This window comes from Papaver somniferum, chromosome 7 (genome assembly GCF_003573695.1).
Source record: "Papaver somniferum cultivar HN1 chromosome 7, ASM357369v1, whole genome shotgun sequence".
In the NCBI taxonomy this organism is placed as follows: Eukaryota; Viridiplantae; Streptophyta; class Magnoliopsida; order Ranunculales; family Papaveraceae; genus Papaver; species Papaver somniferum.
Window position 1 is genome coordinate 44,574,958 of NC_039364.1, and position 18,217 is coordinate 44,593,174.

Sequence of the window (18,217 nt, forward strand, 5' to 3'; positions counted from 1 at the left end):
ATTCGTTGAAAGGTCAACTCGGTTCAGACGGTTCGGGTCTGACCAGTTGCAAAATCATCGATGACGTCAGCAAATAGAGCCACATCAGCAACGCCACGCCAGCGAGAACTGTCCAGTCAACAGACACGTCAGCACCACTCGTCAGTGCCATGTCAGCCATGGTGGCTGCCACGTCAGCAACGATTGTACAATCAGCCTTGTTGCCATGTCAGCATCTTCCAACGATTGTTTGCATGTTGATGCCACGTCATCACCTTTCGGGTGCCACGTCAGCAACGCCGTCCAAGTCAGCAGTTCCAGTCAGCATTGTCATGTATGCAACCGCACGCGCGCTTCGTTCAAACCTTGTTTCGTCAATAACTTCTTCGTCTTAAGTCCGAATTGAGCGATTTTTGTGCTCGTTGGAATCGTCTTTTAATTTCCTACGCCATGGAAGCAAAAATATATGTGTTCGAGAAACTTTTATGTGCACTTGGAGCAGCAACATGATCGAGTTCGAGGTTCGTGGATGACGACATGATCGAGTTCGAGGTTCGTGGATGGAGATATGATCGAGTTCGAGATGAGGATTGCTTAGACCCTTCAATATTTAGCCCTGCATCACTTCGTAAGCACCTAAAGCCTCACCTCGCACGTGAGCACATAAGTCTTGCACTCATCGCAAGCATAAAATCTCGTCTTGCACGCGAGTATGAAAGACTTGCACCTTGGCAAGCATAAAGTCTCGTCTCAACCACGAGCCCAACGCCCGATGTTGGTCCAAAGTCTCGTCAAACCACGAGACCAATGCCCGATATTGGTCCAAAGACTCGTACTCAACACAAGCAATACAGCCAACCTGCCCGAGCAGCGAGCGCTATAGCCTTGTTACGTTGCGAGCAAAAAGCCTTGCCCCAGCCGCAAGCACACTACATCACACTCAAGTCTCGACTAGCTCTCGAGAATCACAAGCCCACCACGTGGCAAAAAATCTCACCTAGCACGTGAGCAAATTTTTTGCAGGTAATTACAGTCGGGGCGTCTTCGTAATGTCTCGACAAACACTAGGGGGCGAGTTTCATCATCAACGGTCAACGCGAAGGAAACACAAACTTCTTAACCCCCAACAAGTTGGAGGTTAAGAGGGGGCGATGTTTGTACCGTGTATAAAATACACGGAAGGCCCATTAATCAAGCCCGTTTAGCCCGTGAAGGAAGTTTCCAGAAGACTTGTTTCCCAAGTTGCTTGCATATCAAGTTTATATCACAATTAGGGTTACATAAACACTATAAATACATGTATCCTAAACCCTAAAAGGATATGGAATTTTAGGTTATCTAACCCGGAGAAAACTCTTGTATACTACAATCAATAAAGAATTTCTCTGTTCCTCCGTGGATGTAGGCAACACTTGCCGAACCACGTTAAATCCGTGTCTTCTCTTTTATTTTCAATCGTTTTCTAGCCCTAATTCAGTAATCATCTTCAAATCATCGTGTTTAGTGCCTAGAATTATTTTTGGGTACAAACACAAGGTTTTGTCCCACTGTGTTTTTCCTTGTCAAGGTTTTAATGAGGCAACATATGCATGTCCATCTCTGTTCTAAGTTTACTCACAATTGTACTCTTTTCCCTTCGATTAGGTTTTGTCCCTTTGGGGTTTCCTGGCAAGGTTTTAACGAGGCAATTATATTATGCACAATTTCATCAGGGGAGTGTTATAAACGTGTAATTATGTTAAGAATATCCAGCATAAATCTCGTTTATTATTGGGATGCCCTTGTGTCTAGCCCTATAAATGGAGACTCTACATGTGTTGTCTATTGTACTGATGAATAGAATTTCTCCCTTCTTTCCCCCGTCTAGTTTGTGTCTCCTTCTCTGTTTTCTAGTTTCACAGGAGATTTGATATATTTGTTTTGAGGCCACACTTCTTATTTCGATTAGGGCCGGGCTGGGCCAATAGTTATCAGCACTTCGTGGATGCTTCGCCTCCACCTATACGGTTTTCAGCCGAAAGTTAACGATGACCGAAGCAACAGTATCATAAGGTGGTTGGAACGCAGACGGCAGATCGATTACCAAAAAACAGACGCTAGTGCAAAGTTCCTGGGTACGCACCGTCCTCACTCTCTTTGTAAAAATCCTAACCCAAAGCTCCAAAAATGAGCCCTTTGCCATACATGGCGAGATCACTGACTAATCACTGTAGAAGAAATTCTAAACCATACTTATCTCTCTACTCAACTTTGGGGAATTTATCAAAGCAAGCGGAGAGTGAATTTAATTCTCATCCATGTAGGAAAAATAGTTTTCGGAGTTTAATATTGCAGTCTATATCTCAATCAGTGAAGATAGAGAGACTTTCCGATTCTGATTTTGGTAATAAGTTATCTTTTTCTCACCTCTGATGAATTCAAAATTGTGCTTTTTGTATGTTGCCCTGAATATAATTTGAATGTACAGGAATCATTGAGGTGAAATTGGATAGACCAGAAGCCAAAAATGCAATTGGGAAGAACATGTTAAGTGGCTTACGACATAGTCTGGAAGCTATAAATGTGGATTCTTCAGCAAATGTTGTAATGATCTCCAGCTCAGTTCCTAGGGTGTTTTGTGCCGGTGCTGATTTGAAGGTAAAACTGTCGACCAATTTCATCTGTTTTCTACAAGAGAGGCAAACTTAGGTAGATTTAGTACCTTTTGATTTGTTTTGATTAGTATGAAAGAATTGGGATGCTGAACAGCTTCAAACTTAGGTCGTGTCACTCATGTGTATCAACACGACAACACCCTAAGTTTACCATTATACTGGAGAGGCACATTTGGTAAGGATACTCTTGGGTGGAAATGGTAGTTGAGGTATGTATGTTAGTAGTTGCTGACTATTTAGGGAGTAAGGTGGGCTTTTCTATCTATAATAATGTAGTGTCTTGGAAAAATGAGAGCGGGGAATTATTAGAAAAATAGTGAAACAAAAGAAGAAAGACTTCTTTACCATCTCATTTGGTTTGTTAATAGATTTATTATGTTAGCACGTGATATATGCAATACAAATACACATAGGAGGCGAATTTGTTTCTCAGTTTGGTTGGTACCAGTTAACTGCATGGGATATGTTTGACAAGAAAATGATGCTCGTCTTTTATCTTTTTGTTTCTTGCTGTGTGAAGTTATCTAGAACTATTGTCGAGTTGTATAAGCTTAAGTCTGTAAATTGTCCTGGCAGGAGCGTAGGACAATGAGTCAATCTGACACCCGGGATTTTGTCAACTCTCTGCGTTCCACATTCACATTCTTAGAGGTACGATATATTGATAATTTTCTTTAGTTTCTTATGTTCTTGGTTTATGGTCCTTTTATCACGGCAAACATGCATCATTGCAAAAACTATTTTCTGTCTCCTAGAGGGAGAACAGAGGTTTTCTTCACTTATAGATCGTATTTACTATGTCCTTCTCTTGGTTTTTGGAGTAACTTTGAATTATTTTAACCAGGGACTTTCCATTCCCACAATTGCTGTTATTGAAGGAGCCGCACTTGGTGGTGGACTTGAAATGGCTCTTTCATGTGATCTTCGGATTTGTGGTAGATCATCTAATTCTACTTTGTTAGCTATCTGGCATATCTACGTACTTTGAGTTCTGGTTTCCTTCTCAGCTGATTCTTCTCATTTTTCTTAATTTAGGTGAGGCTGCAGTATTGGGGTTGCCAGAGACAGGACTCGCCATAATCCCTGGGTTTGTAGTTATTGACATCGGAGGTTCTTAAATAAATGTAAAATAAATAAATAGCAGAAGTTAGGTTTATCTAGTCGTGATAAGTTCGGTATACCTTGATTACAGCTTAATGGAAACTTACCAACAGCTTCTTGGTTCCTGTGAACAATCTCAAAGGTGTTTGACTTGATCAAGGAGTTTCGTCATCTTATCGACTAAGGTAGACCCCCTCACAACAACATTAGCCACAAGGCTTGCAACAGAAACTTAGTGACACATATCATCAACAGGATTGCAGTTTAGCTATCCCTTCTTCTGCTGCAATGGCCGACTCAGCTGGAAGAGTTACACGTACAACAGATAATTCGCAAGCCGTTGGATCAGACTCTGGAGTACTAAACTGCCATCCTAAGAACATGTGCCACCAAGTTTATGCCGGAAGGCTTGTGGCTAATGTTGTTGGGAGGGGGTCTGCCTTTAGGCGAGAAGGAGATTTAATCAAAAAACTTAGAGATTGCTCATAGGAACCAAGATGCTGCTGCAAATTTTCCGCTAAATTATTTTGCTACAAATTTGAACTTCTCAAGAAGCTATCTCAAAGTTTCTGCCAAATTGAATCTTTTTCATATCCGAAGGTCCTGTTTGAGTCCTCTTCTTGGCAAAAACCAGCTTTTTGAGTTGGAAAATCTGCTTTAGAGGTTGAAAATGTTTTGTCGATTCTCTGCAAAGGTTTCTCAATATTTTCTTGTTTAGCGTGAAGAGGTTTCATGGTGCGATTTGCTTTTGTTTAAACATTGCAGTTTATATACAGTGCAGGTGGAACCCAGCGTCTTCCTAGACTAGTTGGAAAATCAGTTGCGAAGGAACTCATTTTCACTGGACGAAAGATCGACGCCAGAAATGCAGCTTCAATGGGTAACAACATTTTTATTCTTACATCGCTAGCAATTCTACTATAAACCTGTGCTGTTCCGTAAGTCAAATTTATTTCAACAAGGGGAGATACGTTGTGATGCAGGCCTCATAAACTACTGCGTTCCTTCTGGCGAGGCTCATCTGAAAGCTCTCGAAGTTGCTCGAGATATAAATGAAAAGGTACATATTCCTTAGATGCATTCCTGAATATCCTCCACCACGATGAGTTACTTGTTGTCACGGTATTTGAATTGTTCATTTACTTGTGCAATGAGTAATGCAAATCTAAGACCCATTTCGTGTCACTTAAAATTCATGGGCCTCAAGATTTTGCGATATCATTGCTCCATTAGAAAGGGGCCAAAGGGCATTGTTAATCGCTGAAGCACCTTTTGTATGGGCCTATTATCACAAATTTGGAAAGTTGTTACTGTTAGCATTTTGTGTTTTGCGCAACAAATCTCCATATGGTTAAGCTAATCTTGTTTATATTATGTTAAGTCGGATTAGTTGTAATCCGCATTACAGTTTGTTTATGGCATGTTTATGTTTCAATCATGCATTAAAGATTTGCTTAAGGTTAATGCTAGATAAGGTTGAAGACTAGCATGGCATGTCAACTAGCCCTATGAGGTGTCCAGTGTTGCAATGAGGTGTCCTCCAACTCATGATGGAAAGGTTGGAGTGACATGTGGCAAGAATGACTAGGAAACTTCCACTAGTTTCCTGCTTTGGTCTGGAATCCGGATGTCTTAAATTGATACTTGAGTTTTTTCATTTACTTACCTACCTCTGTATTATTCATACTTCGGAAACCAACTTTATTTAAATGATCTTAGCTGTCTAATCAATGCAATATTGATTTAGGAACTGGACCACTAGGATTAAGGAGACAGTTGACATTGTATTGAATCTATTTATCGTCTAAAATTTAGTTGCTGTCAGAATTTAATGTATAATTAAATTCTTACTATAATTTTTTTCCAAAATTTGATTTTTGGATAATATCAAAAATAGAATTCATTATGTGTTTGAGCGACCGAATTAAAATGAATAGAGAAACTGATGTAAACTTATATTCTTTCCTGCAGGGTCCATTGGCGATTCGGATGGCAAAACGCTCTGTTGATGGTGGACTAGAGCTTGATTTCCCGTCTGCTTTAGAATTGGAAGAGGATTGTTATGAGCAACTCCCGAATACGAAAGATCGGTTAGAAGGTTTGGCAGCATTTGTAGAGAAGCGAAAGCCTCGATATAAAGGTGAATGAATAGGCGAAATAGACACCAAAGAGTATCATATTCTGCAGTTGCATGAAAGTAGAGAAGGAAATGTATGAAATTCGGTGTTGGTTTGGGGAATATAGTTGTATCAGTTGCAGTAGAAATTACTTTTCCTCATACATTGTTGAAATAAATAAAAGTGAAGGTAGAAAAGGTCAGTGGCTGAGATTATGTGAGGCCATATTAGTGTGAAGTGTGAACAATCTAATCTCTTGGTAATTAAAAAATATTAATCAAACAAGTAAAAAAAAAAATTTGATGGAATAACAAGTAAGAATATTAATCAAACAAGTAAAATTTGACTCTACTTCTTTAAGCTTAAGAGAGACATTGCTGCGTTAACTTGAAATCTAGAAGTTGCTTTTCAACTGTTCTAGCTTAAAATACAGTTTAAGAGCTTCTTTTTTTACATGGAACATGACATAATGATCCTTGCAGACAGTATTTCTCTGCATCAAATTCAACCCTATTGAATAATATAGTAGTACTTAGTACTTGTAAATTGTGTTATATTTTCCTCATTCTTATTTTGACTACTCTTACCGAAAGTAATATTGTTTTACTGCAAGATGGGAGCTGTCTATAATTGTTTATACATTAGTTGACGCTGGATTATAATTTTACCATTCTGTAGCACAGAAAATAAAAAGAATTTACCATTCCAATAACATAGAGATTTCCCAAAACGGTGTTGCCCGTTCTTGTTTCACTATGTACAAATGATGGCCTTTTCTTGGGTGTCTTATGTCTTCGCTCAAAATTAGTGGGAAGTACTAATAAGAGTGAGAGCACTACTCCAAAGACTAGTGGGAAGAGAGAGACTGAGATGGTGCTTGCTCTATTTGATATAATTCAAAGAAGACTAAAACTTCAGAAACTTTGTCTTTATATATCCTTTCTGAGAAAGAAAGAAAACGAATACAAGACGAGAGAAACAAATATATAGTAGCATAGAGTCTCTCTCTCTCTCTCTCTCTCAAACGCAAAAGATAGAACTAATCATATTAGCCACCACCAGCGCCTAATTAACTTGGACTTCTTTATTTTCTGGGGCCACATCGGAATTTGATCATCTTTAACAAAATAACAATTAAAAAGAAGGTTGTTATTGGGGCGTCACACGAGGGACGTCACCTAATAAGACAAAAACGGATTATTCATAAGTAATATCAAAAACTCTTTATCTCATATAATTTTGTGATGACCAAACAACCCTTGTTTAATTAATTTTAATTTAGTTTAATTAATTACGTCTAGGTTGTACATATAGCAAACCTAGGTGTAAAAATGAAATTACGCTTGGAAATCAATTAAACCTAGGCGTAAAATTGGAATTACGTCTGGAAATCAACTAAACCTAGACGTAAAATTGGAATTACGCCTGGAAATCAACTACGCCTGGATATCAACTAAACCTAGGCGTAAAATTGGAATTACGCCTGGATATCAACTAAACATGGGCGTAAATTGGAATTACGCCTGGAAATCAACTAAACCTAGACGTGAACGACATGCAAATCAAAGTTTACGCTTGAATTAAACTAAACCTAGGCGTAAGTTCTTCAAAAACTAAATTATGATTGAAAAATCTAGTACCGTACCCAGGAGTAACACTAGCAGAAAGTAAATAAAATCCTAATTTTACTTTGATTTCATTCGATTTAAGCACAAAAACCAGTACAAAAAGATGGGTTTGTTCGATTATTACCAGTACAAAAGGAGTTTGAAAATTCATTCTTCAATTGATTGAATCGGTGGAATGACTTGAGGATGAAGTTGACGTTGATTGAGATGTTGATTATCATCACTAGGATCAGTTTGCTTCTTCCTCATCTGTTTTTATTAGTTTTAATTGAAGGGCCATTTTGGACAAATTGCTATTGAATCAAAAGTATCCCTTAACCAGATTTTTGGTCACCAGATATCCAAGTGACACCCTTCTAAAGGAGTGTGACGTCCCAATAACAGCCTTCATTAAAAAGTATCGGACAATATTCTTGTCATATTAACCTAGATATGCTTGTGGTTTATCATTATGTATGGAGGCCTTCTTTTTTATTTATTTTTAGAAGGCTATTATTGGGACGTCACATTCCATTAGAGGGGCGTCACCTAATAGGAAAAAAACGAGTCACCCAGAAGTAATATCAAAAACCTCTTATCTCAAATAATTTTGTAATGACCGAATAACCCTTTAGTTAATTTTAATTTTATTTAATTTAATTAGATAATAATTAATTTCTACAGTTGGAATCAATCCAAACATGGACGTAAAAACAATTTCTACGGTTGGAATCAATCAAAACCTGAACGTAAAATCAATTTCTACGGTTGGAATTAAAAGGAACATGGACGTAAAATTGAAAATTACGGTTGGAATTCAACTAAACCTAGACGTAAAATTAAAAATTACGGTTAAAATTCAACTAAACCTGGACGTAAAATCACTTCTATGGTTGGAATTAAAAGAAAACTGGACGTAAAATCGGATTTTACGGTTGGAATTAAAAGAAACCTGGACGTAAAATGAGCTTCTACAGTTGGAAACTAATTCAAACCTGGACGTTAAACTACATGCAAATAAAATTTTACGGTTGAAATTAATCCTAACCTGGACGTAAAATCACTTCTACGGTTTTTAAGTTTTATTTAGTTAAAGGGTAAGCTAGACATTTTGTATATGTGTTAGGATATCCCATAACTACTTTTTTAGACATTAAGAATCCAAATGAAGCTCCTTTATTGGAGTGTGACGCCCCAATAATAGCCTTCTATTTTTAAGCATGTATTTTTTTAATTTAAGCTGAGATTACATTTGAGAACGGAGGCCTCTTATTTATGTTCGCATGTATATTTGTTTGTGTTAATAGTAAACTAAATACAGTTATGCGTCCTTTACTTCATGTATAATTGTGCGAATACAGTTATGCTTCCTCTACTTCATGTATATTTGTGCGAATTCATATATTCGTCGTTCTAAATTCAAAACATGTTAAGATTTAACAAATACTAGTGCGTAATCCGTGCTACGCACCGGGGCGTCGATTGGTGTGGCAGGTTTTTGCCCCGCCCCGTAGCCCAAATGCCTTTAGAACATTTAAAAATATTCTTGATTAATATATTATTTTTTAATTTATTCTTGGATATTCAATATATTGTGGAGATATTTAATTTATGTATGTAATATAATATAATAATAAAAATAAATGCTCTCATTATAATTACACTTGTGCACTAAGAAATAGTAAACCTTCTCATTCATAGTAAACTATGAAAGAACATAGCAAATCAAAAATGCTAATTTTACCGTAAAATCTGAGTTTTAAATCACGGGCACACGAAAATCATTGCGAAATTGTAAAATTATGGTTTTCTAAAAAAAGATTATATCTTGTTATGCAATTGAATATGATTTATAAAATTTTACGGTTTTCTACATCATTTTTCCCACTAGCTAATACTATGCAAAAGTACATTTGTGCAAGAAAATAACGAATATATATTTATTGTCAGATGCCCAACTAAAACAATTAAATTAATCATTAGTTTGTTAGGAATGTTTAAAAAAAAATGAATCCAACGTCAAAGATATTTAACAAATAAGCAACCAACCAAAACCCGAATAACCTGAACATGATTTCAAATGATAAAATTAGCAGATGATCGATTTTGGCCTTTTATCATTATTTCTCGGGACTTAGCATTTTGTTCAACCTGTTTTTTAAGGGGCACGTGGAGCCATTTATTTAGTATCTCTAAGTGCAATTCTTTTACAATCCTTTTTGGATAGCCCCACCTTTAAGTTTCCCAGAAGCATTCCTAGACCTACAATAACTCGAAATTATCTGATTAATATGTTATGTTGCGTTCTAAAATCAATAGCTTAATTATGAATGTCTAGTTCAAAAATTAAACACTTTCGTAGCTCTATCCAGGTCATTCATATGTGGAGTAAATTGTGTAATCAATAGACGTAAGTTTCACAACGCTAAAAAATGAAAAACCGTTAAATGGTGAATGATTTTCTTAAATATATGTTTAATTACAAATTATTCCTTGATTTCATGCATTATGAGGTGAGAGTTGGGTACACGTATATGATAAGTAAATACTTAAACTTAATTTCATTTAGTTAATTTATGGGCACCATGAATTTTAGAATGAGATCGTGCATGTTATAGTCAATCACATATCATATACCCGCATCATTATATTGGACAACATGTGCCACTTGAGAAATATCTAAGAGTAAGAGGAAGATGTTCCCTGTTATGTGCAGATCATCACAGAAACAAATTCTCCTTCCAAGGAATCGATGATTTATAGAGTATGGTTTTCTGAGACATTTTAACCAAGAACAATCAATAAAACATTAGCTTGACCCCTATTTATTGTTACGAACTTCGCAACTTACTTATTTTATATACTATATAGCTCCACAACTTGGTTTCTAAGAAAATCATCTGATTTTTTTCATTAAATTTGGCATAAATTTGTCGGCGATCAACCTCTATATTGGAGTAATAATCTAAATACAGATATGAACACATACTTTTTCCGGCAGTTCCTAGATTTGTTAACAAAGATTTTGGCACCTATAATAGGCAAAACAACTTCTCTTAAAAAAATTCGCATATATCCCGATTAAAAATTGACAAAAATAACAAAAGTAGACATATATTTCCCATTTTAAAAAAAATCGCATATATTCCCGTTTAAAAATCGCATAAATAATAAAAAATACGGAAATACGTATGCTGACGCACAACTTCCAGACCTTAATTTGAGAGAACGGTGAGACGGTGGTCATCAAGATTTTGTCAAGAGATCTTTCGAGCTCTGGGACTTGGATTTTTAAGAAAACAATCCATAAGCATGACGGTACCTGACTATAGACTTTAAGGTGGCCCCTAACTACTCCAATCCCACTGGCATGATGTATCATAGCATCTCGATATTGCTCATACAGTACAACACAACATCTCGATACTTCTCGTACAGTATATCACAGTAGAAAACACACAATTATATAGTTTTAACAAACTTATTCAAATAAAAAACCGTAAAAAAAAACACGGTGCTTGGAAACACCGTACCCTTCTAACAAATATATCGTGTCCTTCTTGAAGATGCAGGCCAGTGTAAATGCAACTAACGAAAACAAATGTAAAAACATGGTGATTGAAACAAAATCCAAATCGGAAAAAGGAATTAGAAAGAAAGCGTGGAAACAGACCTTAGAGGAGCATAGAGGAGCACAATCGGTACAGTTTGGAGGTTTCTAAGACTTGGGTTTAAAAGCAGGAGTAGATAGAACATAATGTGATGAAAGTACATAATACCTTCAATTTAAAGGGCGTCGCCTTTGTTCGGAGAACCGATAATCACCAAAGTGAGAATGTAGAACACCTAAAAAGACCAGAGAAACAAACAGCTAAAACATAGTTAATTACATGTGAGCTATCTGATAAACAAACAGATAACCGATGATCACCGATGTAATTAGCTATCTTAACACCTAGTCATCCATTAATCATAAAAGACCAAAATGAAAATTTAAACAACCCAAAGGCTCCATGAAAGAAAGACCAAGGACAACTACACAAAGGCTCTCTAAAAAAACAACGATGTTGTCACAATTTACAAAACCGCTTAATATATTAGATACATGTAATTAGCTATCTGAAAATGTTGACCTAAATTGCTTTTTCCTTGTCATCAAATGTCTGCTAGTTCGAATACTTCTACCACCTGGTCCACAATTTAAAAGGTAGTATGAGAAAAGAATTAGGCGCATTGCAGAGAAACGATTAACTAAAAATGGAGATAATAAAGATTTGCAAAGATTAGACTATTCAAGAAAGAATAACCTTTCTGTCATCTATAATTGTCGTCTATAATAGAGGTGTCAAGGAAACAATGTTAGATGTACATTTGAGAAACAAAAGCTAATACAAAAGCTAATTAACTGTTTTTAGGAGGCACCTCACCATTCACCATGTACCCAATTTCTCCACCTAACCAATGTAGTTCAAATATTCTTTGGCACCTGAAAGATACAACGGCATAAAATGTTACATCCTAAATGACTTTTGTCTTTTTGAATGAAGCATCGGAGCACAATAGATTGCACATTTTGGACAGTGAGGCTTATCCAGACAGAGTATTCAGAAGGGAAAGAATCTTGGATCCTCAGCTTATTTAATACACACGCAACAATAATATACAGATGAAGAGCAATAAAAAGGGTAATTAGCTCCCATGACATCAAAATAATGCTGTTAAAAGTTCCATTGTTAAGAAACCCAAAAAGTAAAGTAATTAAGAAAACCAAAAAAAAAAAAAAAAAAAAATCCAAGACATGGGAGTTTCACCTGGTTTACTTTGCTTTCTTAAGTGCCAACCTATAAACACAACAAAGGTAAATTATAAACCACGTCTGAGAATTAGTTCAAACATAATACAGTATAGTTAAGAAACAAAAAAAATACTCGCTTGTTGATAGTATTACCAGTCATTCTTATCTCTATGGAGGGAGCTGAGTTACCCATGACAGCTCCTTGCTCATGCACCATCACAGGCTCACAGCAAGATCGTTGAAAATGTCATTTACCTCGCCAACTGGTTCTGTATCTCTTGGATTCTCCTTATTCTCTTTCTTCAATGATTGCATTACTGAAAAAAATCTTAAAATCTCATTGTCCAGTAGCAATTCACTTCCTTTCCTGGTTTGCAGCTCTTAACAGAGATTCCTAGAGGATTAAACACATGAAAAAATAACCACTTTCCCTCGAGGAAAAAACTACAGGCACGACTGGACATAAGAATAAGATGGTTAGTGTTTGTAAGTTAAAAATAAAAGTTTGAGGAGAAGGATACTGTCCAAATTCTGTGTATTATTCAATTAAAAAACATTGAATTGTTACCGACAATTCCTACTTTTTGCAGGAAAATCTAAAAAAAAAAAGAAAACCAAAAAATCCATGGAGGAAAATTCATAGTTACTTCCTACCTAATAAGTTCTTAAGATAAGTGTCAATCATGTCTTCGAAGTTTATGAGAGAACAATCAGAACATAGTGAAAACCTCTACCTTCCTGTAAGTTAATTGTAGAGTAATCAAGTAAATGTAAAAAGAACATGTGCCTTGTTAATTTCCAATTTCTTTTGGGATATAGTTGTTACAGTCCAAAGGATAATGTATACCAATTCCTCCAGGTAAGACTAATTCTTAGGATGGTGTATACGGATCGTACAAATTAAAAATGAATACAACAATGGCTACCTTATAAATGACTGACCAAAATACAAATCAAGCAAATGGTGCAAGAAATTGATAAATAAGCTAAAAGTGCTGCTCTGGATGAGTTACTATATATAACCATATCAAAATAGTAAATAACTAACCAAGTCGTAATGGTGTAATTTCCGTGGACCTGTGATCCAAATTTTGGTTTTTAGCATCTCCATCCATTTAAATATTATTAAAACTGCACTGACAAATTATTATCAGATAAAAATTTGATTTTCATAACCAACATAAATAACATAAAATGATGAATCTTGAGATCAATAATTTGTTATTTGGCAGGAATGTAAGAAGTTAAGTAATTACCTTCGAATTAAAATGATGAATCCTTTTCTGCGATCCCTCCTATGCTCAGAACATCACAATAGATCCCCATTCCCCAACGTTTAGAAATAAAACTCCAAAATACTATTGCAGCATGCTATTCTGTACGCTATACATGATAAATAAAAAGAAATCCATAAAGCAAAAGCAAACAAAGAAAAGGAGCAAAAAAAAAAAAAAAACATGACTTAGATACAAATCATATTAAAGAGTTTAGGGTTTTGTATTCCGACTCACCCAATGGTTAGTGTTCTGACTCCCCAACGACCACTCTGCAACTCAAACCTTTATAGCCTCATTAAGCTGTTTTACCTGCCCGCACAAAATTTCTATTGCATGTTAAAAACCCATTTCGTCTCAAACTGATCTTGCAATTTTCGGTGTTCTCATGATTTTGCAGAGATGATGATCTTCCTTTTGATTTGCTCCAGATTCTTGATCAACCTATTGTTATTGACATTGACAATATCAAAAGAACAAAAAAAGAAAATCAAAGAGGTCAAAAGGATCCAGAGGAAAGAGAAGAAGAGAGGCGATTAGGTATCTATAGAGAAGGAAAGAAGAAAGGCGCAAAAAAAGTGTAAACATATACCGTAATTAAGGTGCTAACTATATATAGGAGTATAAATATATACCGTAATTAAGGTGCTAAATATGTATAGGAGTACTTCTTTTTTTAGCAATTCTTAGATTTGATATTAAGTGTTTATTAAGAAAAAATTAGATGAAAAGGTTAAAGTTATAATTAAAGAAAAAAATATTCATAGAAATATTGTAAAATATACTATAAATTTTGGCACTTCTTAGATTTGTTAGCAAAATCTTCATCGTTTTTTTTTAAAAAAAATCCGGTGTTAATTTTTTTGTTTTAGCCATGTTATATTTTTAGCAATTCACTTGTTAAATCCGAGGATTTAGATTTTATTAAAATAATGTAAACGTGGTGTAAGAAAATCTCAACTCTACCGATCAATATAGAGCATCAGATCGTATCAATCCTATTAAAAATTAACGACCATGAAATGTAGGGGGTATAAGTTGCTTTTCGACCAATCCGGAGTGAGGGTTTTGTTCACCGACCAATGAGAAGGGAGGTTACCGCAACTCTCGACGTGGAGTGAGAGATGGCGTGGGGTTTTTAGGTTGTTGATATTATCTGCAATCAAAAATACCTTCGGCCGCTGAGTCGTATTTAGATTATGACTTTGAATATATGAAATTGTCCCCCTAAATAAAAGTTTTGGGCATATTAGTCTCGTATTACTATGAGAATGTCTTTTTTTTCAAGAAGAAAAAACCCTATCAAAATGGTTGGATTATAATCCAAAACCCATTATTTCAATCTTCGGATTGCTTGGTACTCTTGTTGATATTTCGATACTTCTCTTCACGAATTATTTTTTGTTAGTACCTTTTAATTATATTTTGATTTTTGATCTTGATGTTATTGAAGTCCATAAAGTCTCTATCTTATCATGAATAAAATTTTATGAGATTTATAAAAACAGAAAAGAAAAAATTTTGCTTGTGATCAAGACTCATATGTATATATGGTAAGAGACATAGACCCATTCCTAATGTATTATATGTATTCGCAATTATGTGACTCATATGTATAGCGTAGCTAATCTATTCGTTAAGAGCAACTGCAGTGGACGAGCAAACCTATAATTATGGTCCAGGGAGGAGACGCAACGGGACGGAGTAAAGATTAAAATCTGGACCAAAACCAAATTCCAGACCATATTTGGTCTGGGACCAAGACCAAAACTATATATAGTGGAGCGGAGGTATAATCACCGTTTGTCATCGGGCGTGTGTATAATCTACGCCTGTTGTGAAACGTACGTAAAGTCACCGCCCCATAAAGAGGCGTGCATATTAGTTACGCCCGGTTGAGGCGTTGATAAAATGTTCGCCCGTTGGGACGTTGCTAAAGTTTACGCCCCACGTCAGGCGTTCATAAAATTAACGCCCCATTCAGACGAAGATTATACAAACTCCCCAGCCTGGCGTTGATATTCTTAACGCCCCACGCCAGGCGTATATATAGTTAACGCCCCACGCCAGGCGTTTATATAGTTAACGCCCCAGACAGGCGTTGATATAATTAACGCCCCACAACAAGCGTTTATATAGTTAACGCCCCAGACAGGCGTTGATATAATTAACGCCCCACGCCAGGCGTTTATATAGTTAACGCCCCACTCCAGGCGTTTATATAGTTAACGCCCCAAGCTTGAGTTAAAAAAAAAAAAAAATACTTAGACAAAATTGATTTTGAAATTTTTTTATACCGTTGGTAATTCGAACGTTGAAGAAAATGGAACGTTGGATAATTTGGAATGTTGGAAAGTTTGGAAGACATTTCGGAACGTTGAAAATTTCGGAAGAAACACCTATATATACACATGAGATCCTGTGACATTTTCCCACGACTAAATACTTCAAACTATCCACACCAATAAGAAGAAATATTGTTTTTGCTTTCAAATCAGTTGGAAAATTTTCACGGATTCGCTTACAATGGCACCAAGAGTAGCACGAGGTCTAAATTTTACGACAATCGAAGATGTAACAATGTGTAAAATTCATTTATCTATATCTCAAGATTCTAGTGTTGGAACTGATCAATCAGAGGCGACGTTGTGGACTCGTATCAAGGATGATATTGAACTTCATTTACCTAATAATCCAGAGCGGTCTTGGAGTTCTTGGCAAAAACGATATCAGGGAATAAGTAAAGATGTGGCGTTATTTTCGGCAAAAGAGGCAGAAGTTGAAGGTGAATATCATACTGGATGGAGTCCTGAAAAGAAGGTAAGCATTCTTGATTTTTCGAACAATTGTTTTCTAATATTTAATAAGCGTCTATGTACTTAAGTGTTTTTAAAAACATTAACAGCTTGAAGAAGTTAACAAGAGGTTCAAGGAATGCAACGATGGGAAAAAATTTAAGCACGAAGAGTGCTACCCAGTTGTGTTAGAAAATATAAAATATAATCGACGATCGACTTTTGTATTCGATACGACGCATGATTTGGACACTTATGAGAATAACGAGGAAGATGATGAAGGACCGCAAACAACAACTCAAGGAGAGACCGGTAACGACACAGATGGGGGAGACATAGAGAACACATATCTTCGTAAGATGGGGAAAAAAGCAGCAAAAAGATTGAAGAAAACAGGGAGAGATAAATCCAGTCACCAAGAGGAATTGATGGGAATAATTATTAAAGAACAACAAAATTTCAATACTCATTACCAAGCACAATCAAGATTCAAGATGGAACAAAGAGCAGCAGAGTTTGCAGCAAAACAAGCTGAACATGCGGCAAAAATAGCCAAGCAAGCTGAAGACGAAGAATTTCGCATCATTATGATGGATCTTGAAAAAATGGAACCTGTACAACAAGAGTACTTCCGACTTCGCAGGGCGGACATAGTTCGGAATAAAAGAAACCAATCTTAACACAAAGGCGGAATAGTTCAAACCTTAATTATTTCTCCTATTTAGTGATTAGTAGTATTATTAGTATTATTATGTTTTAAATTTCTTATTATCTGAACAATTAGCATTATTATTATGTAATTTTTGGATTTTAAATTTACTTCCGTTGATTTGAATTAAATTTCTACTTTTTTGAAACATACGACCTTAAAACTTGAGGATGTTTACATACAAAGAGATAATAGAAAGGAAATGACAAACGACAATTTTTAATTCCCATATTCTGCCCATATATATTCGATCAAGTCATCACGCAAGCGAATATGTGCATCTTTGTTACGCATTGCACGTCGGCGTTGCTGAGCTCTAATTTGGGAAAACTCGTCACTATTGCCTCTTAATATATTAACCGGTGCTGCGTTGCTACGTTGTTCATAAACATGTGGCCAGTCACCGGGTAGACGCTCATCCTCGACTATCATATTATGTAAGATAATACAAGTTTTCATGATATAGGCAAGCACATCTGGATTCCACATTCTTGCAGGTTGTTTGATGATTCCAAATTGTTGTTGAAGTACACCAAATCCCCGTTCAACATCTTTTCTTGCACCCTCTTGCATCGATGAAAATATTTCCTTTTTCCTACCAACCGGATGTTTAATGGCCATAATAATAGTAGGAATCTCTGGGTATATTCCATCACCTAGATAATACGGCATATCATATGAATGTCCGTTCACCTCATAGCTCACCGGCGGTGCTTTTCCTGTTACAAGACTTCGAAAAACATATGAACGGTTCATAACATTAATATCGTTGTTAGAACCGGGCATACCAAAAAAAGCATGCCAAAACCATAGGTCATACGACACCACTGCCTCCAACACGATACTTTCGCTCCCTTTATACGCGGTGTAAGCCCCAGATTCTGCCGACGGACATTTATCCCATTTCCAATGCATGCAATCTAGACTACCCAGCATCCCAGGAAATCCCCGGTCTTTGTTTTGCTTGAGCAACAGTTCAATATCACCAGCCGTTGGTTCACGCAAATATTCTTTCCCATACACATTCACAATCGTCTTACAGAACCTACGAGTAGCTTCCAGCACAGTTGTTTCTCCTATGCGTAAGTACTCGTCTATTGCATCTGTCGCACATCCGTAAGCTAACATTCGTACTGCTGCTGTTACTTTTTGATGAGGGTTTAATCCTAAAACTCCACAAGCATCG

The 18,217-nt window shown here is 36.2% G+C and overlaps 1 protein-coding gene and 1 long non-coding RNA gene across 3 annotated transcripts; one reads left to right on the top strand and one right to left on the bottom strand.

Moving 5' to 3' along the window:
- The first annotated feature begins 2,021 nt into the window (after positions 1-2,021).
- On the top strand, positions 2,022-6,159 carry LOC113297143 (probable enoyl-CoA hydratase 2, mitochondrial). The gene is made up of 8 exons (XM_026545556.1): positions 2,022-2,362; positions 2,447-2,616; positions 3,210-3,284; positions 3,478-3,568; positions 3,669-3,720; positions 4,511-4,614; positions 4,718-4,794; positions 5,706-6,159. The coding sequence occupies exons 1-8, from the start codon at positions 2,146-2,148 to the stop codon at positions 5,880-5,882; spliced, it is 963 nt and encodes a 320-aa protein (XP_026401341.1). The 5' UTR covers positions 2,022-2,145; the 3' UTR covers positions 5,883-6,159.
- Positions 6,160-11,363: 5,204 nt separating this feature from the next.
- Positions 11,364-14,088, bottom strand: LOC113297144. Of its 2 annotated transcripts, none has more exons than XR_003333349.1 (7): positions 13,765-14,088; positions 13,510-13,636; positions 13,302-13,384; positions 12,407-12,709; positions 12,270-12,299; positions 11,886-11,944; positions 11,364-11,646 (listed from the first exon to the last, which is right to left on the bottom strand). It is a non-coding gene; the product is annotated as an uncharacterized LOC113297144 (long non-coding RNA). The 2 variants fall into 2 exon arrangements; XR_003333350.1 differs by having other exon boundaries at positions 11,881-11,944.
- Between the last annotated feature and the right edge of the window lie 4,129 nt (positions 14,089-18,217).